The 25495-nt window shown below is 39.5% G+C and overlaps 1 protein-coding gene across 1 annotated transcript in view; it reads left to right on the top strand.

Moving 5' to 3' along the window:
- The first annotated feature begins 216 nt into the window (after positions 1-216).
- TMEFF1 (transmembrane protein with EGF like and two follistatin like domains 1) overlaps positions 217-25495 on the top strand; it is a 78017-nt gene continuing 52738 nt past the window's right edge. The window contains exons 1-2 of the mRNA XM_036261975.1: positions 217-801; positions 20501-20610. Coding sequence (XP_036117868.1) covers positions 606-801; positions 20501-20610 — 306 coding nt within the window. The 5' untranslated portion in view covers positions 217-605. The remainder of the gene's footprint in view (positions 802-20500; positions 20611-25495) is intronic.

Here is a 25495-nt window from a genome sequence, read left to right as displayed (position 1 = left end):
CGCCGCCGGCCCGCCGAGCCCCGACCGCCGGGCGGCTGCGACCCCCGCCCTCCGCGCTCCCGCCCCGCCGCAGGAACAATAGCTCCCCTGGAGGCGGCGCCGGCCACGGGCGGGGGCGGAGCTGCCGGCGCGGGCGCTGGGGGTGTGCGCGGGGCGGGGTCGCAGCCACCCTCCCGCCGGCGGCTCTGTCACGCGCCCCTCGCCGGGCGGGCCGGGGTCTTTGTGACGCGGTGGCGACGGCCGCGGACACAAAGGGAAGGCGAGGAGGCGAGTGAGGGGCTGGGCCGGCCCCGGCGACCCCCGCCGGCCGCGCGCGCGCCCGCTCGCTTCCCCAGCCTCGGTCTCCCTTACGTGGGCTCGCACCCTCGCGCGCACCCTCGCGCGCCCGCGACCCTCGCACGCGCCCCGACTCTCCGACTGTCCCGAGCGCGGCGGGCCGGGGCCTGGCGGGCGCTGCGGGTGGGACGGGGATGCTGAGGGGCTGCACGCGGGCTCAGCGGCGCGGCTCCTAGGAGGCGCCGAGGCAGCGGCGGGGCTCCCGGCGCGCGGCTGGATGCCCCGGGCCTGCGGCTCCCTGCGCTTCCCGCCGTCCAGGGGCGCCAGCCATGGGCGCCGCGGCCGCTGAGGCGCCGCTCCGGCTGCCTGCCGCGCCCCCGATCGCCTTCTGCTGCTACACGTCGGTGCTTTTGCTCTTTGCCTTCTCCCTGCCCGGGAGCCGCGCGTCCAACCAGCCCGCGGGTGGCGGCAGCGGCGGCGGCGGGGAGTGTCCCGGCGGCAAAGGCAAGAGCATCAACTGCTCAGGTAGGAGCGGCCGGACCCTGTCCCTGCGCCCCTCCCTCCTCTGCTGCCTCCCCTCCCTGCCGGTCCCGGCGGCCGGGCTGGGAGAGGCCCTGCGGGGGTCCGCGGAGCGGGGCCCGAGGGCGATGGAGGGCTGAGGGCAGGGCGCGAGCGAGCCGTGCGGGCTTGGGGACCGGCGTTGGGGATGGGGAGTGGCCGTGCGTGCGTCCCTGTGTGTGGCGTGGCTGGGCGAGGGTGGCCCGGCGTGTTGGGAGGTGGTGAGGCCAGGGCTCCTGGTGTGGTCGTGGGTGTGCACGCGGGAGCGCGTGTTTGTGTTGTGAAGGCTCGGGGCAGGGAGCGGGGCCCCAGGCAGGGAGTGTGTGTGTGTGTGTGTGTGTGAGTGATGGTGAGGGGCGCGGGGTGGTGGTGGTGGTGGCGAGGCCGAGGGCCAGGGGAGTGACCATGTGCTGGGGAGGTTCTTCCGTAGGGCACTGGAGTCTCGAAGGGGTGGTGTGAGTAAAGGGCACGGGAGGCCCGGAGGACGAAGATTGGCGAGGTAGAGTCACTGTGTGTGTGTGTGTGTGTGTGTGTGTGTGTGCATGTATATATGTTCTCTGGGGTGCAGAAGTGGGCGTGCGTGGGGTGACCCCGGCTGTGGATCTGAGCAGGGAACAGTTCTGGGGCCCAGGAAGTGACCCTACGTTTTTGTGTGCTGTGCACGGGTGAAGTCTGAGGCTCAGGGCTATGCCCTGGGATATGAATTGAAGGGAAAGGATGGGGGTACTGGAGTGCACCCCGTTATGTCAGTTCAGAAGGAAGGGACTAGGGAGTCATCCTGTGTAGGGTTTGAGTAGTAGACAGAGGTAGTTAGGTCTCAGAGAGTGCTTCGTGTAGCAAGGTGTGACCCTGGGTTATTAAGGTGGTGTGGAAGGAGGAATGATCCTGTGTGTGTGTTTGTATGTTTTGCGGGAGGGCCTGGAGATTGGCAGCAGTGGGAGCTAGGGAGTGACCTCTCCCCTCACTCTGAGGCCGGTGCCCCCCTCCCCCCAGCTGTTGGAAACAAAGAGCGTGCAGGGGCTCTAATGGATGAGACTGGGGAGGAGGGTATTCGGGCAGTCAAGTTCCCTCTTCCTTTCAAAAGAGGTCCCCGAGGAGCCCCGGGGCTAGGAGAGGCATCCAGGTCTCCTTTAGGGGTGGGTGGGTCCTTCTGGAGCTGGCCTAGCAGATGCTAGTGATCATAAGCCACAGCCTTGCTAACTTTCCCTTTTATCAATTCTCAATTCTCCATTTGTCTTCTTTAAATTAGGGGTGGGACTAGAGGCCTGGGGGTGGGGATGGGTAAGTATAGGGAAGGGGAGGGGAAAGGGGAGGATGGACATTAGGCCACTGGGGATCCACTGTCTTGCCTGCCAGACAACCTTTGTACCTTTGGGCTATTTGAAGGGGCTTTGTTTCTGGGGGAGTGAGAAGGAAGCAAGAGGGCCTTAGCACAGACTCTTATGGTACCCTAAGTGAAGAAAACCTTTGGCTTGCTGTTTAGGTTTGAAGGTCTAAAATCTTTTAATAATGGTCATAATGGTCTATTTTATGATGAGGGCAGGGTTTTGAGTACAGTAAACAATGGCATATCCATTAAAGGCTTTTCCATCCATGTAATAATTTTTACTTTATTTTTCAAATGTTAAATGGGATATGGGATAGTGCTTTAATAAGTAATCATACACTAATGGTTGAGAATAAAAACCATTTGTATTTTAGAGTGCCTTTTGGTAACCTATTGGTTATCAAACTTGTAAGTGATCACACCTTGTCAAAATATTTTATGGGCTAATGTGCTGTGGTTATTTGTTCTTGCTAAGCTAATTTTTTCTTAGCAAAATATAGTATTGGTGGATTTTTTTTGTGTGTGTTCTTACTATTGCATAGTACAAATTTTAAGAAAGGACATAGAGGGTGGGAAACCCATGTGGTGTGGGAAAAGGGGACTGATTTGGGGATCATGGCCCTTGCTAAGCAGCTGTGTTATTTGGAGCAAATTACTTAATTTTTCTTAGTTTTCTCTTCTATTAAAGGAAGGACTTGGATTTAATAATATCTGATCCCCTTTAAAAGATATATTCATATGTGTCAATAAATTAGGCTGATCAAATAAAATGTTTTTTAATGCTAAGATACACTTGAATTACTCTAGTCAGCTAGAGTTTTAACTAAATGACATTTGTAGATTCTTGTTAGGATGAAGATCTGGGAATGATTCATATGGAAATTTTTTAAGTTGATTAATTAGAGAATTAGAGTAATGGGGTCTGGACATATGCATCTATTTAGCATCTTGAGATTATGTAGATTTTTTTGGGTAGCTTTTATTACGTAGGTATTTCCCACACTTTCTCCTTTATATATTTGAGTTTTAAAATCTAGATGCTAGCCTTGACTCCCTGTTGATTTTCATTTTTGGTTTTGGACCCTCATTTCTGCCCACTCTGACCCCTCTGGAGCCTGATTCTGTCAGGCTGTTTTGTGTTGGGTCACTCACAGCTTTGTGGCCCTTGCAAAAGTAAAGAGCTGGTCTATGGCTTTATTCAGTTAATAGAACTTGTCTAGATCATGGGAAAAGGTGGAATTCTGTGATGTTTTACTGGAGACTTCCTAACAAATTGGTTGATGTTGATTCATTGATCAACCAGCTAGCTATACACCTTCCTAGTACAGTCTAAGATTTATGAGCTTCTGCTGTTCAACACCCGCCCCCCGCCAGCCCTTTTTACTAGCCTATCATTAAAAGATTCTGTTAGATCGTCTTGTTAGAATCAGTTATGTATATGTATGTATTATCTTCCCTTTTTTCATTTTAGTAATACTATCAAATAGCAAATGTTTGGTAGCCTGCTTTAATAAAAACCCCCATAGTAGCATTTTCTTGTGTTCAAAAACTTATTTATCTATTCTAGAATTTTTGAGGGGATGCGTACCAAGTTTACCCATAGATGTTTTTCTGGATTCACATTTCTCCCTTTTTGAAAATTGAGAATGCATTCTTTCATTCCTGGTCTTTTTGGCTCCTTGTCAAGATAGCTTAGATAATCAGCAGTCAGATCTAAAAGGTTTTTCAGTATCATTGAGTGTGGTTTGTTTAGATCAGAAAGCAAATTCTTTTGAGCTAGCTCTGTATTCCATTACTGTTCACTCTCCATGCCACTTACCTTAAATATTAGTCCCCTTTTATCAGAGTTCTGCCCTTCCCTGTTTGAAGATCACATCCCTGGATGAAGATAACCAAAGCAAAGAAGAAGTTAGATGGGTCTGCATTTGTCCCTGTCTCTTGATGTTACATCATCTTCCCTAAGTAGTGGGCCCTTTGTTTAGCTGTTTTTAGTCTAAACAAGCTTTTTTTTTTTTTGAAATTGCCCTCTTGCCTCAACTTTCCAATCATTCTAGACTTTATACTTTTTGCTTTATTTGTATTTATTCTTTTAAAATCTAACTTATTAGAAAGTTCCCTGTTCATCTAAAGAGAAGAGTTTGGAAATGTATGATTCATGTGAAGAAAGATGAACTTTGAAGAAAGATGACCTCAGATATTGACATTTTTTCTCATTTGTAGTATGAAGATAATGATAATGCTTCTTTTTGGCTCTAGAGTGAGAAGGAGGAGGAGGCTAAATATGTGAGATATTTCTATCTAAGGGAATGTGGGTAAGGATGTAGAAAGACATACTGAGACACTAGTAAGTCCCATTTGGTAATAGACTTACTGTAGACAGTTTGAACTAGGTTTTAAAAATGTGCCCTGACTGGTGTGGCTCAGTTGTTTGGAGCATTATCCTATGCTTCAGTAGGTCTCGGGTTCGATTCTTGGTAAGGGCACATACTTAGGTTGCAGGTTCGATCCCTGGGTGGGATGTGTACTGGAGGCAACCAATTGATGGATCTTTCTTACATTGATGTATCTCTCCCTTCTTCCCTTTCTAAAATCAATTTAAAAAAATGCTAAAAATGTTGTGGAAGTTAGGAGTGTGTCCTCTGGATTGTGATATGGTGCTAAGGCTGGTGTAAATGAATGACATGTACTTTAAGAGAAGTGCCTTGTTAGTGGCAGCACTGGATTCTGAGGACTAAAAAGTGAGTTTTCCCTAATTATTGTGGAATCTTGGTCAGGGCACTTCTAGATTCCTGGTACGCAACATGTGGGTATTCATTTATTTAGTGAACCTTGAATGAATACCTGTTTAATCTAATATACTACTAGAAGTTAAGGGAAATACTGTTTTATGAGAAGCCATCCCTGCCTTTAAGGGCCTTATATTTCTAAAAGAGGTGGTTATTAGCCTCTTGTAAATATATTCAGTGGAAATTTCCATTGAACACATCTGGGCTTTCTCCCCCCATCTATAAACATTTGTTGAACACTGACAGCACTGAATTTTTTTAAGGTGTATAATTGTTTCACAAAGTTATGCAACCATCACCACTAATTCCAGAACATTTTCATCACGCCTAAAAGAAGCCCTTGTACATATTAATAGTCACTGCATGTTCCCCTCTTCCAACAGCCCCTGACAACTATTCTACTTTCTGTATCTATGGATTTGTCTGTTTTGGACATTGCATATAAATGGAATAATATAATATGTGGCCTTTTGTAATTGGCTTCTTTCACTTAGTATGATGTTTTCAAGGTTCATCACCTAGTGTGTATCTGAACTTCATTCCTTTTGATGGCTGAGCAGTATTTCATTGTATGGATATATATCATATTTGTTTATCCATTCATCAGTTGATGGACATTTGAGTTGTTTCCGCTCTCTGGCTATTGTGAATAATGTTGTTATGAACATTCATGTACAAGTTTTAGTGTGGACATAGGTTTTTTTTTTTTTGGTACGTACCCCTAGTGGGAACTGAACCCGGGACTCCCTAGTCTGCAGGCCGACGCTCCGACCGCTGAGCCAAACTGGCCAGGGCTGGACGTAGGTTTTTAATTCTCTTGAGTATATACCTAGGGATAGAATTTCGGGGTCACATGGTAACTGTTAATATTTTGAGGAACTGCCAAACTGTTTCCCAAAGCAGCTGTACCATTTTATGTTTTTACTAGAAATGTCTGAAGGTTCCAATTTCTTCACATCCTCTCCAACACTTGTTACTTGTCTTTTTGATTATAGTTATCCTAGTGGGTGTGAAGTTGTGTATCAATGTAGTTTTGATTTGCATTTCCCTAACGACTAGTGACGTTGAGCACATATTCATGTACTTGTTGGCCATGTAAATGGCCATATAAATTTCTTATTTGGAGAAATGTCTGTTCGGATTTTTTACTGGGCGTGATTTTAACAATCTGAATTAAACAGTACCAACCAAGTCCCACAACACACAGATGCTCAAACTGGTAGGTTAGCTCTAGTTTGCCTATCATTTGATTTCTGTGCTTACCAAGAAAGACTCAGTTGTGTTTTTTCTCAAATTTATTTGTACCACTGGTATTTGTGAGTATAAATTAATACGCTTTATGCAAGTTGATTAAATATGCATGCAGAAAGAGTTGTTTTTATGAAATGCTTTGAAAAGACTTGCTGAAGGCTAAAGGCTGAAGGAATTGCCTTTCAGTGAATTAGATTGTGGTCAAGACAACTGAAACACATTGGAGAAACCTTGTACATCTCTGGAAGGATTCTGCTCCTAGAAAACTTTGCAAGTATTTTTTAAATTTCCTGTTCCTTTTTAAGGGAAAGGAAATGGACATTGTAGAATGTAGAAAATGGGTTATGGGTGTGCTTTAGCCAAGAAAGTGACCCCCATACTCAAAGTAGTAGTTTTGGTGCTATATGGGGAAAGGAATGTACATTTACGTCTTTGAAGTTAAAAATGATTAAAATGTATACATATCATTTCTACATGACTTCATGCTTTACCTAACTTTTTTGATTAATTGGTCAGCAATTACTTTTATATTTGTTTGAAAAGAGGGGTTCCACTGTACTTGGTGCCCTAAAAAGATACAGATACAGTGTCAAGGGAATGAGTAATTCTGATTTGTAGGAATCAAAAACACTTTCCCTGAGTAAGTGGCACTTGAGCTGGGCTTTACAGACAGAGTGGAGTGTCATCAGGAACACCAGGGCCACTTGCCTAAGGCCTTTGCTGTCGATGTTCCCTTTCCTTTTCTTTTTTATTTAATTAATTTATGTTTGTTACAGATGTTTCTCTTTTTCCCCCCACTGATACCTCCTTCCCCCTCCCTCCCCGCCCTGTCCCCAGCTTTGTTGTCCATGTACATTGTTCATGTATACATGCATATAAGTTCTGTGATTTATCTTCCCCCACCCCCTCTTCTGGGGACTGTCAGTCTGTACCCCATTCCTCAGACTGTTATGTTCATTATATTCCACAAATAAGTGAGATCATAACTCGTCTTCCTCTGCTTGGCTTGTTTCCCTTAGGATAATACTCTCCAAGTCCCTCCATGTTGTCTCAAAGGATAAGAGATCTTTCTCATAGCTGCATAGTACTCCACTGTGTATATGTACCCATGTTCATAGCAGCACTATTTACAATAGCTAAGATCTGGAAACAGCCCCAATGTCCATCAGTAGACAAATGATGTTCCTTTTTCCTGGAACCTTCTTGTCCCAGTTATTTACCCTCAGCTCTTTCAGGCACTTCCAAAATGATGCCTTAAAATTGCAGCCTTTCCTACCTCCCATCCCTTCTGCTCCTTTCCCACCTTCATCTTCGTTTGTCATTTTTTCCTGCTCCAAAGCACCTTTTCCTTTGTGATGTGTTACTTATATCTCTCTGCATAGCTCCATGAGGACGAATTTTTGGCTGTTCTGTTCACTGCTGTATCCCTGTGCCTAGAATGGCGTCTGGCACAAAATTAGGTGTCCCTTACATATTTAATGTATGTGGAATTACTGACTGAATGAACACAGAAACTGAGGCGAGTTGGGAAAGGGTATTCAAGGCTGAGGGAATGGCATTAGAAAAGGCACAAAGATGGGGCAGTGAAGGGAATATTTAGCCAGGTCACATATTGCTACCACGTTAGTGGAAGGCCTTGGAGGCTGATCTGAATGTTTGACACTTGCTTTGAAGACAAAAGGACATTAAAAAAAATGTTTTATTGATATTTTAGAGAGAGAAGAAGGGAGGGATAGAAACATCTATGTGAGAGAGAAGCGTGGATCAGCTACCTCCTGCACGCCCCCTACTGGGGATTGGGCATGTCTCATTAGTGGGAGTCAAACAGGGACCTCTCAGTCCATGGAGGTCACCCATTTCGCTGAGCCACACCAGTCGGGTGACAAAGGGAAATTTTTAAAGGCTTTGAGTAACATTATGGTCTTAGAAAGTAAAGTCTGAATTGCTGAAGATGAAAAGGAGAAGGGAAGAGACTGGGAGCAAGGTGGAAGATAACAACAGTGGAAATGGGGGGGCACTGAGATGACTTATTTGGCCTGCACAGTGTTTTTAAAAATTGCATTGTTTGCCCTGGCAGGTTTGGCTCAGCAGTTAGAGCGTCGGCCTGCAGTCCAGAGAGACCCAGGTTTGGTTCCCGCTAAGGGGGCGTACCTCGGTTGCAGTTTGTCCCCAGCCCTGGTTAGTTGTGCTGATGGCAGCCACTCGATATGTCTCTTTCACGTCGCTCTTTCTCTTTCTCTCTCCCTCCCACTCTGTCTGAATAAAAAATGGAAAAATGTCCTCAGCTGAGGATAAAAAAAATTGCATTGGTTATTAACCATTAAAAATCTGGAGGTTTCACTTAAAAATCTGGATTTGGGTCTTCCCTTCTTAAGTTGGAAGTACTGGCAACACTGGGCTCTCATTTCTACATGGCAAAAATCAGCCAGTGTTGTCCAGTTGGGCATGAGCCCATGACTTTGCTAGCCTTTCATTGATCGTTTTCTCTCTTGGCTTCTGGCTCTCCTGCTGTAGGAGGTGGGGTGAATTGTGATGTTCTTAATTTGGGATAGAGAGCCTGTTTGGAAGAGAGTCAAATTGGTGTATATTTCTTCCCTCATTCCTGTTATTCATAATTACCAGGTCAGATGGAAACGCTTATTTCTGCAGTGCCCACCCTTTTTGTCTGAACACCCCTCCTGCCTGTACTCCTTGTAACTTCCACCGTACTCTGTTCTTTTCAACTCTTCTCTTGAATCCATCTATAGAAACATAGATGTTTCTATCTATGTTTCTATTCCTCTTTGTATTTGAAAGTTACCCCACTATCTCTGATTATACCATTCTCTTGAAACACTTAATGACTTCTAAAAAATCATATCTATTTTCCTTTATTAATTTTTTACCTTATTTTTAGTACTTCCTTCCCCTTTTTCAACTTTCCTTTTTTTTTTTTTTTTGGTCTTTCTTTCTAAATTCTGTAGGTGGAAATATATATCTTAGATACCTTGTTTCTTTTTCCTTTCCACTACAGGTATTTCTGATAAAATTCCTCTCATCATTGTTATAAAACATGTGAATTTAGATTTGTTTACAATTGTTTTGCATTATGGTCTAAGAATGTGTCATGGAATTTCTAGCTTTTGTATTAAAACTAGGTGTGTCTCTGGGTCCTAGTATGAGAACATATTTTGTGAAAGATCATTTTACCCCAGAAAAGAGTTATTTCCTTGGCTTCAAAGTCCCTTATTATATAATTTAATTTTGCTTAAAAATGTTTATCTTGAATTAATTTCAAACTTAGAGAAAAGTTGCAGGTTTCCCAGTTGTTAAGATTTTACCATATTGTCTTTTTCTATATCTATCTATATAGATATATATAATCTTTCTCTTTCTGAACCTGACTCTGCCAAGTTGGCCCCTACCCAGGGACTGGTTTAAAATATGCTTCATGTCAATTCTGTACTTTTCTTTTGTCACCTCCTGTTAATGAACTTCACCTCCAATTATGATGATATAGGTTTATTTTTCAGTTTTCCAGTTTATCTTATATTTTTATTATTCTATTTGGGACATACTCATTTTCCCAAGTATATATAAACAAATAAAAGCAAATTTTTATTTTGTTTCATTTTTTGTTGTACTTTTAATTTTTGTGTAGGGTGGATTTAAGGTATCTCCTGAAGTCATAATGATACCCATCTCTTTCTGGATTTGTGTTTGTGTTTTTAAGTGTTAGGATTTGTTTCCCAACACAGATATAGACCATTCTGTTTTCATGGGCATTCACCCATGTACATTAAATGAAGTAACTATGATATTAGTGCTACTGTCCATCATCATCATCATCATCATCATCATCATCATCATCATTTTTAAAAGTGTACAACCACCCTGGCCAGTTTGCCTTGGCAGTTAGAGCGTCAGCCCACGGACCAGAGGGTCTGTGGCAAGGTCAAGGGCACATACCTCGGTCAAGGGATTGAAAAATTAAAAAGTATACAACCAAGTATTTTTTAATATAGCCACAAGGTTGTGCAGCTATCTCCACAATCAATGTTAGAACGTGAATTTCTTCCTCCCCAAAAGAAACTTTATATTGTTTAGCAGTCACTCCCCAAACCTCACTTCTCCAGCCTAGGCAACCACTAATCTACTATCTTCCCTGTATATTTGCCTGTTTTGGACATTTCCTATGAATGGAAGCATACGATGTGTGGCCTTTTGTGATTGGCTTCTTTCACACAGCATGCTTTCAAGGCTCTTCGTCTTGTAGCCTGTGTCATTGCTTCATTCCTTTTTGTGTCTGAGTAATATTCCATTGCATGGATGTATATATATATCTCCCACATTTTGTCTATGGGTTCATCAGCTGATGGACATTTGGGATGTTGTTTCCACTTTTTGGTTATTATGAATAATGCTGCTGTGAACATTTTTGTATAAGTTTTTGTGTAGAAATATGTTTTCAGTTCTCTTGGGTTTATACCTAGGGGTAGAATTACTGGGTCACATGGTAACTCTATATTTAACATATTGAGGAGCTGACAAACTGTTTTCCAAAATGCCTGTACCATTTTATATTTTCATCAGCAGTGTCTGATGGTTCTAGTTTCTCCACATCCTAGCCGTTATTTGTGTGTGTGTTTTTTTTTTTATCCTCATCTGAGGACATTTTTCCATTTTTTTGTTCAGATAGAGTGGGAAGGAGAGAGAGGAAGAGAGAGAGAGAGAAACATCGATGTGAAAGGGACACATCGAGTGGCCGCCATCCACACGACCAACCAGGGCGGGGGACAAACTGCACCCGAGGTACGTGCCCCTAGCGGGAACCGAACCCGGGTCTCTCTGGACCACAGGCCGACGCTCCAACCACCGAGCCAAACCGGCCAGGGCTGTGTTGTCTTTTTAATGTATTATAACCAACCTTGTTCTTTTAAGTTCATATGTATGTATGTATGTATGCATGTATGTGTGTGTGTGTGTATACTCACACACACTCACATTTGTTTTTTTTAATACTTACCCAAGGATATTTTTCTATTTATCTTCAGATAGAGTGAGAAGGGCAGAGTGAGAGAGAGAGACAGAGAGACAGAGACATCGTTGCGAAAGAGACACATTGATTGGTTGCCTCCCGCATGACCCGGACCAGGGCTGGGGACTGAACTGCAACTGAGGTACATGCTTTTGACTGTAATTTAACCTATGGCTCTTCAGTCCTCCGGCTGACACTAACTGCTAAGCCAAACCGGCCAGGGCTAAGTTCATATTTTTTTATCCCTCTTTTTCCCTATATATGTATATGGTTTCTTTAATGAAATTTGAATTCTCAATTTTTTAAAAGCCAGAGTGGGAGATAATGTCATCCCATTCTCCTTCTCCCTCTCTTTTTTTCATTGTTAGAAACATTGTTTTAACAAAATTATTTACATTATTTCTGCTATTAGTTTCATTATTAGCTTCTCTCATGGGAGAAATGAAGCATTTATAAGTCGGCCTACTTCTCATGCACTTTGAAATTCTATATTTAAATCTTAAAATTCCCTCAGCGTTTGCTTTAAGTTTATGAGATGATTTTAATTCTTTGCTACTATTTGACTATATTTCTTTTTTACCGGTGTCATGTATTTTTCATGGCTCAGTTGTTTCATCATTTTTTGAAAAGTCACTTCAGGTTCTGAAGTTAACATATTCTTTTTACTTCAAAAACTTTGACAGGTATTATGTTTTCAGCCACAGCTCTATTCTCTCACTTTTGTGCAAGTGTTCTGAGCCTCTCTTTTCCATGTCTAAAAAGAAAAGAAAAACCACACCTTTTTTCTTGGTTATAAAAGCAGTATTTGTTCAATGTGAAAAATTGGAGGAATATGGAAAAATATAAATAAATATGTAATGATTGCCATTCATCTCTAATAACTTAATGTTTAAGCAGAAGTTATTTCATTTTATACCAGAGACATTTTGAACCCTGTTAGTGTTTGCTTTGGCATTTTTGTTTATCCTGGAGTCACTATTGTTCACAGGTCAGATCTCCTTTTGAGATTTTTTTTTTTGTAATGATCTTTAAAATGTTGTTATTATTTTTTAAAATTAATTAATTTATTTTTTGTTATAGATTCCTTTTGAGATTTTTAAATTCAGTTTATTTTGCCTTGTGTTTTGCAAGTAAATCTAAACTGCTGATGTTTCTATATCAGTTCTGTTGTTTACAGCCTAATTAATATATTTAGATTCTCTATTGTTCACAAGTCATCTCAGTAGTTTAGTATCCTGTGTTCATTTTTCATAGTATTTTTTCTCTTCAAAGTATTTTGAAATACTTTTTTAGGTGGTGCAGTTGTGTTTACCATTATTGTTTTCTTTTTCTAGTTCAGACCATAAGTGCTTCCATTTAATTAGACTTTTTATTTAATTCTTCTGTATTTTACAACAATTTTCTGGGGTTTAAAGTTGTGGTGGTTTTAAAGTTTTGGTTATGGTTGTTGCAACAAAGAGGCGAATTATCCTAGTTTCCATTGCTTTTTTGTAAAGATCTCACTTAGTCCTTGCAATCCTAGGAGGGATTACTATTATACTTGTTTTTACTCCAGGGATCTGGGATTGACCAAGATCATGTAGTTACTTAATCAAATAATTGGAACTCCAACTCTGGAGCCCTTCCTTCCTTCCTTCCTTCCTTCCTTCCTTCCTTCCTTCCTTCCTTCCTTCCTTCCTTCCTTCCTTCCTTCCTTCCTTCCTTCCTTCCTTCCTTCCTTCCCTGAGGACATTTTTTCTTTCTTTCTTTCTTTTTTTTTTTATCCTCACCTGAAGACATTTTTCCATTTTTGTTCAGATAGAGTGGGAGGGAGAGAGAGGAAGAGAGAGAGAGAGAAACATCGACGTGAAAGGGACACATCGAGTGGTTGCCGCAACCAGGGCTGGGGACAAACTGCAACCGAGGTACATGCCCTTAGCGGGAACCGAACCCGGATCTCTCTGGACCACAGGCCGACGCTCTAATCGCTGAGCCAAACAGGCCAGGGCTGGAGCTCTTTCTAATGTACCAGAGTTTTGTGAAGTCCCTTAAAAATTTCTTTTAAAATAGTTAATATCCAGTTCTCCAGTGCCAACCTGCAGGCTGTTTTGTAGATTTTTGTCTTTCTGGGTGACTTCCCTGGATTCTGGCTACCTCTTATTCCACTTAGATTTGCAGACACCAAGGAATAGTGGTGAGATATAGAGCCAGAGGGTAGTATTCTTGTGTTCTGATTTATTTATTGCTATTTAAAAATTTTTAATGAAGGAAATGTGTTGAATGTACTTACAACATCTTAAAATATATATGTAAACATGTATATGTTGTAAAATATAAATGGGATTATAACTCTATATATAGTTTTATAACTTTTTTTCACTTCACAATGGATCTTGATCTTTTCATATCAATATGCATTTCTACCACATACTTTAATTTTAATGGCTGCACAGTATTTTATCAATAATTTATTAATTCCCAACAGATGGACACTTGGGTTGTTTTGCACTTTGCAGTTATATAAAATGCTGATGTTAACAATCTTGCACATACATTTTTATTTATTTATTTTTTTATTCTTACTGGAGGACATTTTTCCATTTTTGTTCAGATAGAGTTGGGGGGAGAGAGAGAGAGAGAGAGAGAGAAACATCGACATGAAAGGGACACATCGAGTGGTTGCCTTCTGCACGACCCCAGCCAGGGCCGGGGACATACTGCAACCGAGATATGTGCCCTTAGCGAGAACCGAACCTGGATCTCTCTGGACTGCAGGCCCGTGCTCTAACCGCTGAGCAAAACCGGCCAGGGCCATTTTTATATGTTTTTTCTTTTATCCCTATTATAATTTCCTAGAAATAGAATTGTTGGGTTAAACGTGAGAGGTTCTCTCAATTTATACCCTCACAGTTGGTTTGAGCACTCGTTTTTCCACACCTTCGCCACCACTAGTGTTAATTAAAAGGGAAAAAAAAGCTAATTCTTAATGTAGCACTTATGATGTGTCCTGCACTGCTCTGAGTAGTTTTCATGTCTTTATTTAGTCCTCTGTCAACACTGTGAGATAGGTACTATTATTATCCTCTTGTACAGATGTGGAGGTGAGGCACAGAGTGGTAAATTACTAAGGTCAAACATAGCTGACGAGTGACAGAGCCGCCGGGATCCTGATCTAGGTGGTCTGGTTCTAGGGTCTGCCTCTTAAACACCAAATTAATACCTGTTCGTTTTTGTATTTTTAAAATTATTTAAAAAATTATTTTCATTTTTTGTTGAGATGTCATTCACATAACATAAAATTTACCATTTAAATGTATACAATTTTTAGTGGTTTTTAATATATTCGCTATGTTGTGCAACCATCACTACTATCTACTATCTAATTACAGAACATTTTCATTACCCCCAAAAGAATTTCCATATCTATTTACAGTTTAGTTCCAGTACTCCTCTCCTCTTTCCCCAGCCCCTGGCAACCACATAGAGATTTGGTATATTTATGGATTTACCTATTCTGGATATTTCATATGAATGGAATTATATAGTATGTGGCATTTTATGCCTGGCTTCTTTCACAAAACATATATATTTTCAAGATTCTTATATGTTGTAGTATACACAATTGTTTGATCTGATTTTTAAAATAATACAAATTCATTGTAAAACTCAAACAATTCGGGAAAATACAGAATTAAAGAAGAAAGTTTAAATTCTACCAGTAGAGATAACTGTGGTTCATATTTTGGTGTATATATTATACCTTCCAGATTTTTACAATAGGCATTAAAAAATAAGCTGTATTATATACATTTTTGAAAATCTGCTTTAAAAAAAATACCAAAAAACTAGTTATCATGTCAGGAAATGTGCAGGTTCTTCATTCTTCTTTTAAACAACCGTAATATAGCATTATGGGTCTGTTAGAAGGAAACACATAGGTTTATTTGTCAAGCCTGTCAGAAATAGGAGTGTGGGAGAGAGTATCTCAGTTCAAGACCTCTGGTTAGGACTGGATAGGGCTAGAAAGACCCTGAGTGCCCTTAATACCCACCTGGAGATCTAGGTCCTTTTTTCTTTCTGATCCTGCAGTGGGTTGTCCTCCCCATCACCTTGACTGAGTATCCTGACACAGAGGCTTTTAGAACTGAAGGAGGCAGCTGACGGTAGGTGTTGGGGTGGAGGATTGACACCATCAAAATGGTGTTTAACGAAGGGCGGTTTGGCAGTAAGTAGTATGTAAAATGGGATGAAAAATATCGGAGTCAGATAACTGCGTGGCATATGTGAAATTTCTCTGGATAAATATAGCTTAGAGAAGTTTTAGTCATCTCTGCTGTTAATACTTTTTAATATTAATGTAAACCAATTTTGGTTTTGTATCATGAAGTACTGAGTATAGGTTATTCTTTCCCTCATATCTTTATACTAGAAGGTAGCTACTATAACATGGTTAATTTAGTAAACAAGTTGAAGAGAATTTAACTTCTAATTCGCCTCATTTCCTGGGACTGGAGTCAATATTTACCAAATCTATTATTTGATTTTACCCAGTCACTGTGTCATTAAAGGTGTCACTCACACTGGTCTGGGGAAAGAAAAGAAGTGCATTTTTGTTTAATACCCGCTTGTTCTAGGCACTGTTGCTGTTTAGTACATATCTAACCATTACAATATATAAGGAAGTTGTTGTTATTCTAAAAGACGAAGAGCTAGGAAGGGAGAGGGAGAGAGAGAGAAACATCAATGAGAGAGAAATGTTGATTGGCAACCTCCTGCATGCCCCCACTGGGGATTTGGCCCACAACTTGGGCATGTGCCCTGACCTGGAATCAAACCGGTGACCTCTTTGTGCATGGGTCGACGCTCAACCACTGAGCCACACCAGCCAGGCTAGTTTTAACCTATTTAAAAAGAAACTGATAAGATGACTTGTGAATGAAGAAGTCTAGATTTTTATCTTGCTTGTACCTTATGTAAATGATTTTTAAAAAACATCTCGTTTTTTTAAAGTCTTTTCATAGTGTTCAATTTTGTTTTCATAGATACAATTTATTTTCACTTTTACGAAATGTTACAGCTGTCATTTAATGGGTAGATGTTGCTAAACATCCTCCAGTGCACAGGAGAGTCCCCAAAAACAAAGACTAATCTAACCCAAAATGTCAGTAATTGTAACAGCTCGCATAGTTCAATCACTTGACTCTCCATAAGTGTTAGCTAACTCATAAGATACTCAGAACTACCTTCTGTTTAATGGAAGGTGGTAGAAGAGTCAGATATATTATTCTGTAGGGCCAGTGGGTCTCATTTTTAACTGCAGCCTGAACTCAGTACTGCCAAAAGTTGGGGATTTTGGCACCTGAGGTTCATAGGTAAGTAGGGTTCCTCTCCTCGTGTGTATTGTTTCCCAGCTTTGAAATGTTAATGAAAATTGAGACAAGTCTTACATTTAGAGTTGTATAATGGGTGGATTTGCAACCAAAGCAAAATATTTTTGTTCTGAACCATTCTTCTGAGTGCTTCTTTGTGTAAAATATTTCTATTTGGAGAGCTAAGTTTTGAGGGCTTCAGTAATGGCTCATCTGTTTTGCTAAATTTCCATCTTGGTCCCAGGAAGGCAGGTGTGTAATCATCATCACTATTGACAGGTAGTAGAGTACCCTCTTGATGCCTGGTATTGTGCAGAACACTTGAAATAACATTCAGAAGGTGATCCCAAAATAGAATTCCTGTTCAGAGTTTGAGTTAAGGCAGTGGTTCTCTTATTTGTGAGGAGTCAGAGCACCAGGAAGGCATGATGCTCTTGATAAATCATTTTTGTTATATGATATAGCATAAACTTATTCAAGACTCTTGCTTGGAAAATCTATCTTAATTAAATTTACATGCAATCATATTTTCAGAATTGTGTTGAATTAACATGTATCAATGACCTATTAGTGACTTTATTTATGTGTTTATTTCTTATAACACATAAGTAAGTCTGGAGGGATAGAACCCAGGGTAGTTGTGGTGATTCCCTAATTCTCTTTCTGCGTTCTTGCTCCCATCTTTCCAGTCTGTCATCTTTAGCTTGTAGCTTCCATCTCCAGGCACGTAAGATCACTGCTACAACCTTGGGCCCAAGTTTACTGTCCAGGCAGGAAGAAGAATGGAAGAACGAGGGAGGAAGGGACGGTGCTTATTTATGGACTGTGGCACAGAGTGAGGGAGTCTGGGGAATACAGATTATTTAGCCGAGTACCTTTTTCCCTTGGACAAAATTGAGGTTCCCTTACTAAGTAAGAAGGGGAGAATAGATTCAAAGTAAGCAATTAGCAGTGACTACCACAATAACAAAACAATTTAAAATGTACATTCATGAGCTTGTGACATTCATGGTGGTGTGTTCTTATAAAACACTATTGGAATTTTCCATTTATATATATATATATTTTTTTAATCCTCACCCGAGGATATTTTTCCATTTTTTGTATAGATAGAATGGGAGGGAGAGAGAGGAAGGGAGAGAGAGTGAGAAACATCGACGTGAAGGGACACATCGAGTGGCTGCCACCCACACGGCCAACCAGGGCCGGGGACAAACTGCAACCGAAGTACGTGCCCTTAGCGGGAACCGAACCTGGGTCTCTCTGGACCGCAGGCCGACGCTCTAACCGCTGAGCCAAACTGGCCAGGGCTATTAATATTTTTTTAAATCCTCACCTGAGGACATTTTTCCATTGATTTTCAGAGAGTGGAAGGGGGGGGGGTGAGAAACATTGATGTGAGGGAGACATATTGATTGGTTGCCTCTCACATGATCATGACAGGGGCTGAGGATTGAACCCACAGCCCAGGTACATGCCCTTGACCAGAAATGTAACCCGCAGTGCTCTAACCACTGCTCAGGGTTCTATTAATATTCTTTACTTATTTGTTGAATATTAATTTTGTTGATAGCTAGCAGTTTCAGATATTGACAGTTTAGAAATAAGTGAAGAAAACTCTCAAAATGAGAAAATTCTTTCTATTGAGGAAATGAAATTTTTACTTTTTAAAAAAATGAAGGTACATTCTAGTCCATGACACTGATTTTCCTAGACTGTTAGTTTTCCTAATATCAACGGTATGGGAGTCAGTGATATTAATGTTTGTGTGTACTATTAAAGATGTGTGTCTCTTTCACTAATGTTGTCCTAGATAAGAACATTCTCTTTTCTCTGTTTTGATATGACTTAGATGTTGAGGGCAGTTAAAACATTCTTTATTTTCAAATATCTTTTCTAAATTCTGTATAATGATCCTATATTAGTTTTATAATCAGAAAAAAGGTCATACTAATTTCTCAAGGTCAGTGCAAATCTTGACATCTCTGACATTGCACTCTATGCTTCAGATCTATTTCTTATCTCCTACTTCCTGAAACTTCAAGAGCAGTCATAGCCTGTACAACACAGTTCTTCCCTTAATTATAGGCTATATTGAATTCCATCATTAATTGTTCTATATGTTAGCAAGATGATAAGCTCCTTCTTATGTATTTTTCTGGGTCCCAAATTCTTAGCATAGGATTAGATACATAGTAGAACATTAATTGCTTCTGATCAAATAACCACAATTAACACATTAACACAGTAAAATAACATGGATTTGATAGCAAGAGAGGCATAAAGTAAAACATGACTAATAATCAGGTAATCAGAATTTCATGACTTTTACCTTTTCCTATTAAGGTAGAACCTTTAGCTTCTCTAGGGATGAGGGGTCACTGGAGAATTGCTCCCTGAAATCTGCCTGCCAAGTCCTCACCTTGATCGAGAACTGCAGGAGACCTCGTGCTCATCCCAGAGTTTTAGCTGTTGAGTATCTGTCAGAAGCTAACTTAGGTCTCTCTGTTCCCAGACTCCTGTGGGTCACCACTGCACTGGGATGAGTTTTTTGAACATTCATTTGTTTATTGTTTGCATAAAAGCGTTTGTTGTAGCTCTCACTCCCCATATGCAAAATGTGAAAATTGCTTTGTAGTGGTTTTTAACCCAATTCCACATGATTGGCAGCTTTACAAAGCACTACCTTGAAGCTTTATTAGGTTTCCTAGAAAGCTTAATTTGATGCTTTTAGAGCAAGACTGGCGGTCTTGGAGCAGGAGCAATGACCACAGAATGCTAGGATTGGCTGTGCTTCCTATGGTAGAATAAAATTAAATCAGTCATTTAAAATTTAAGTCTGGTGTATTTGGATCTCTTTAACTTTGTCATAAATGCTCCATATATATTGTATGAAATTCAAGTTTACTTTATAATTCTTTTGTAATTAAAATGGTTTATTTGTCTAAAATGTATAATGATCACCCTAAATTTATTCTAGGCATCAATTATTCCTTTTAGTTACTTTTATTACTTTTTCTGTTTACCTTTTTTGACTTCTGAAATGATGAGAAAGTGCTTAAAATCTTTTTTTTGTTTGTTTGTTTTTTTGTTTTTATCCTCACCCGAGGACATTTTTCCTTTTTTTGTTCAGATATAGCAGGAGGGAGAGAGAGGAAGAGAGAGAGAGAAACATCGATGTGAAAGGGACACATCGAGTGGCTGCCACCCGCACGACCAACCAGGGCCGGGGACAAACTGCAACCGAGGCACATGCCCTTAGCGGGAACCGAACCTGGGTCTCTCTGTACCGCAGGCCGACGCTCTAACCGCTGAGCCAAACCGGCCAGGGCCCAGAAAGTGCTTAAAATCTTTTATCATGTAATATTTTAAATACACAAAATAATACCCTAAACAAAACCTTGTTTGGTTTTTCATGGTTTTAAGCTTTGTATAAATGGCATTATTCTGGATGTGCCTTGCTTTTTAACTTTTTTATTGAGGCTTAATTGACATTAATTTCAGGTGTACAACATAATGAATCCATATATGTATACATTGTGTACTTAGTTATTTGTTATCCTTAAAAGTAGCAATCACTAGAAAAATAATCTAAAATATTAAAATAATACTAAGAAGGTTATCTAAATGTCTTGGGAGGCTAAAATAGAAAAATTCTGTCATTTTATCTTTGGAATTATGTGAAATCCTGAAATTTTGAGTTTTATTTTGGTTTGGATTGCTTTTAGGCATTTTAATATGCAAGATTCTCATTGGGGAATCTTGAACATTTTGTGTCTTATAGAGCTTGCTTTTTAAAATTTATATCTTATTATATTTATTCTTGTGAATGAGATGCTCTACACATTTTAAGGATTTTTTTCATTTATATATGTATACTTGGATACAAAAACACAAATATATATGTACATATAAAACAATTTTTCCTCTTTTATAGAATTAAATGTGAGAGAGTCTGATGTAAGAGTTTGTGATGAGTCATCATGTAAATATGGAGGAGTCTGTAAAGAAGATGGAGATGGATTGAAATGTGCATGTCAATTCCAGGTGAGAAAACCTAATTTATTTTGAGTTATTTTACATTTCTCATATTTTATATTTCTTTTTTTTTTTTATCCTCACCCAAGGACATTTTTTTGGGAGAGAGAGAGAGAAACATCAACACGAGAGAGACACATCGAGTGATTGCCACCCACACAATCCCAACCAGGGCCAGGGACAAACTGCAACTGAGGTACATGCCCTTAGTGGGAACCGGACCTGGGTCTCTCTGGACCGTGGGCTGATGTTCCAACCACTGAGCCAAACCGGCTAGGGCTATAATTCTTAATTCTTCAAATTATAAATCTTAAAAACACCTTGGGACCCCACAGGGAAGTTGGGTTCACAGCCTACTGATTCTTTTTTGTCATATGAAATGCTGTTATTTGTACCTTCCATGCTTCTTTCCTTGAATGAAGAGGACAGACTGGCAATAATAGATGTGAAAATGCTTTGAAAAATTCCCCCTTTACTTCTCTTTCTAGTCTGTCTCTTTTCCTTCTATTTTTACTTGTTGCTTTCTCATCTTCTTAGGCCAAAGGACATCACTGACTTGATTCCTGAGGGTTAGAGATGGTCTAGAAAGGGCAACCTCAAACTAAGATCTTTGCCTTTCAGGTGCTGTTTCAGTTATGATTCTATTGTCTAAGAAGAAGTAAAAAGAAGAGAAGCAAGATATGTTACACCCAGTTGTTTCTTTTTGTTCATTTTATATGATTGAATTATAATCTGCTTTTAGAATGTTGCTCACAAAATGGTCCATGAATCAGGATTTCCGATGAGACAAAGAAAGAACTAGAATTTTTTTCCACTCATGATCTTGTTCTAATCATACCCACGGATTCATTTTCGAAACAGTTAAATTGGCTGAACTCAAACAGCAAACTCATTTTCCCTGTTGTGGCAGCAACACAAAAATTAACTTTTTTAGACTTTGCTGGGCTGCTTGGAATATGCTCCCTGAATACTTCAGAAGACTCAGCCAGAAATATGGTCTGAGTTTGTACACAGAAGCTGAGACTCTCCTCTGATTCCTCTTTTGGGTATTTTCTCTCTTACTTTCCTGTGGACCTGGTTGCCCTGAACCCTGCTCTCTAGTTCTGCAACCCAGAAAGATTGTAGGTTTTTTATTAGTGTTTTAGCCACACTGTATTAGGAAGGCTGGAACTGTTCCTCTCTTCCACCTGTCTTATAATTTCCTTAGATTAAATTCCTTGATATGGAATTGTTGGGTCAATGGGATGCTCATGTGCAGAGTAACATTCTCACCAATAGCAACATATTAGACAAGCTGCTTATCTCTCCTCAGCTTGTGAGTAGTACATTTTGAAATCCTTTTAAATTTTATAAATCTGAAAGGCAAAAACATTTTAATTGCATTTGATTACTAGAAATATTAAAAATGTTCCATATATTTATTGGCTATGTTTTTGTGAATTAATATTTCATATTCTTTGCCTATTTTGGGGACTATTTTTTTCCCCTTATGGTGGTTTGTAAAGATGTATGTATATACTATATGTGTATGTATGTGTGTACATGATATATATTACATTATTTGAGCACTTATATATTATATACTGGGCTGAGCATTTTATGCATTACCTGTTCTAAACATTTTATATATATAAAATATATAAAAGTTTATATAATTCTATGATGTGGGTATTGTTTTGATATATTTAAAACAATACTATGTGCACATAGTAAACAACTTGAACACTATATAAGAATATATAATATATTGAAAAAGTCATTCCAGACTACCAATTGCTCTTCTCAGAGGCAACATCTATTACTTCTTGTTATTTCCTTCTAGAAATAGTCTGTGTCTTATAACATATGTGTTTAATGTCTCTTTTAAGCACTAAATCACTTAATAGTATTTGCCTTAGAGATGCTTCCTTTTCAGTTTGTATAGATTACAGAAAAGAACCTGTGTTTTAAAGAAGTTATCATAATGTCATTTTCATTTTTTTGATAGTTTTGTTTTCACTTCATATTTATCTATCTTCGTCTTTACGATTCTGATTTTCATTCTTTGAAAGTCTTTTCCTGAAACTCTTAAATCGTGTTTTTGACCTTTTTGAACAGGCAGCTAGAAAATCCTCTCATGATCTCTCTGAATCCCTTGCATTCTTATCTTGTGGCAAAGCAGGAAAGGGAAATAAAAGTTAGGAGTTGCGATCCGTAGACATTTATCCAGTGCTTACTTTGTGCTACGTGCTAGGCTAGATGCTGAAGATACAAGGATGTTTAAAGTCAAGTTTCTTGCCTTGTAGGAGCAAACTGCCTAAGGGCTTACAGCATGATTTGATCTTGCTGCTGAGCAAACCTTCCTTTGACTCTCTGCCTTCTTAGAAGCTTATAAATCTGTTCAAGTTAGACTTAGGCTCTTGCTAGTTTAAGAACAATGACCTCAGAAGCTCATTAAACATATGAGGGTGCTTCAGCAATATCTTTCAAGTCATTTAAACAACTTGATTATGATTTACCATGCTTTCAGTGTTAATATAAGCTTTCAGGGATATAATTTTAACAAATAATAATTAGATTTTTAATAAAGTCTAAAATTTTTTCAGTCTATGAATAAGCACTCTTGTAGCTTGCCCCATTACGTAAACAAAGCTACTTTTATTAATTTGGTACAAAGAAAAACGATGAATTTCCATTAAAACTTGGGTACTATACAAAGAGGAGTGCCTATGATGTTTTTCTTGCTGTTTTTTCTTTCTTCTTCTTTGTTCTAGTCTAAGTCTGAAGGTCTGAGAATCAGGTCAGCTGATGTTGTAAATCTCCGTCTGAGTCTGACACCCAAGAACCAGGAGAAGACCCATGTTCCCATTCAACAGTTAGGCAGAAAGCGAATTATTTCTTCCTCCACTTCTGCATTCTGTTCAGGTCCTTAGTGCATCATATGATCCCACCTATACTGGGGTGGGAGGGCGCTTAGTTTGCTGATTCAAATGCTAATCTCATCCAGAAACACCCCCACAGACACATCCAGAAATAGTGTTTAATCTGGGCACCCTGGGGTCCAGTCAAATTGATGCATTAAATTAACCACCACAACCTTATTATTTTCTAAACTACTTGAGATCACTTTCTTCCTGCTAAAGAGAAGATGTAGGGGAGAGTTCTTTCCCTTAGCAAGGGAGGCTCTATAGAGGAGACAGATCTTAGGTTATAGACAGTGCCTAAGTTTAAATTGCCCAAAGCCTTTAATTTGCACATAGCATAAAGAGAAGTTCCTAAGGGAGACCCTTGGAAACTGACCAAGGGATAGCAGGCCTGCTTCTCCCATCTTGTGCTCACTCCTAGGTATGTGCTTGTTAGGTTGAATTTCAGGGACATTGCCTAGACTCTGGTAAGCCCTTTGTCACTACCTCTGGGTGACATATAACTTGAGTGTGTATAGTGGTTAGAGTAGTACATCACTTGTGGGGAATCAAGGTCTACTTATTAGTATGACCCTGGGCTTACTTAAGACTCAGAAATGATAATAGCAGTACCAAAATCAGCTAATATTTATTGAGAATTTACTATGTCCAGATATAAATGCTAAAGATGAACTTCTCTTATTCAATCCTCACGTCTTTATTAGATAGATACTATTATAATTACTATTTTCCCTGTGGGGGAAATAGTACTAGTGCTAGCCGATAGTTACATGGATGGTGGACCCAGGATTTGAACTCAACATTTACATGAGGGCCCTAGCTCTAAACACTAATTCATGTACTTCACAGGATTGCTATGGTATTTAAGTTAGATAGGACATAAGTTGTAGCCGGTGTTTACTAGATTGAAACTCTTGAATAAATGTTGCTATTACCTTAGAGATTCTCAGCATTATTAGGCTTAGTGACCCTTTTGTATAACCAATAATATTTGTATTCTGTTTCTTTACTATTTAATGAAATTCGTAGAGAATGTAACCTACATAAACATAATTAAAGAAATCAATATAATGTATAATTGGAATGTAAAGGAGAAATAAAAAATATATAGTAAAATAAATTATCTTACTATAAGTTATTCAAAATGTAAATGCATGGGCATGATTACACTAGAAGACCATACAGTGGTCACATGCTTATATTATAATGAATATTTGGTTTTAATAAAGATTAGCACAGTTTTATACTAGAAATATTCGAAAACAAAAATGTAGAGGTACGGTGGATGCTAGAATAAAAATTAATATTAGGATAGTTTATTTGTCTATGGTGAGTCTTACCATAGTTCCCACGTGAATGGCTAGAGAAGCATCCAGGCATCGTAGGTCTTTGTTGTGTGGAACTGTTCTTTCCTTTGCAGGACATAATCTAGCATCCATGGAATCCATCTGGTAAATGATATTGGTGTCCTTTATCATTGTAACAACCAAAAAATCTTTCGTAGGGCCATCTATGCTTAGGGGGCAATATTAGCATCTTTGAGAGCACGCCATCAGAAAGTCACTAAGCATTTGTTAAACAAAGAGTTGGTTGAAGAGTTCATAGCCTTAGCACTTGACCTCTTGGAGCTTCTGGTTTTCTTTACAAATTATGCATTGTATAATTACAAAAAACATATTTTGACTTCTGAGATATCATACAAGTTACTGTGTACATTTTAGGGAAATAGAATAAAGAGATGTTATCCATGAATAATTGGAGCAATATAGGAAGGCTTCTTAAAGTAAAAATTTAATTTTAATTAAAATTGATGTAGGAGTCCACTGATAATGTATAGCAAGTCAACTTGGTCATAAAATATTTCATTAGAGATTGTTTTTACCAGTGCTTGACCTGTGGTAGCATATCATATTTATGGTTCACCAAGTAAATTGATCACTTTTTAAAAGTAAATAAATGATAAAAGTAAATCTTGTTCATTGGGAAAAAAT

This window comes from Molossus molossus, unplaced genomic scaffold (assembly GCF_014108415.1).
Source record: "Molossus molossus isolate mMolMol1 unplaced genomic scaffold, mMolMol1.p scaffold_m16_p_14, whole genome shotgun sequence".
Lineage (NCBI taxonomy): Eukaryota > Metazoa > Chordata > Mammalia > Chiroptera > Molossidae > Molossus > Molossus molossus.
This window is presented reverse-complemented; position numbering and strand designations above follow the sequence as displayed.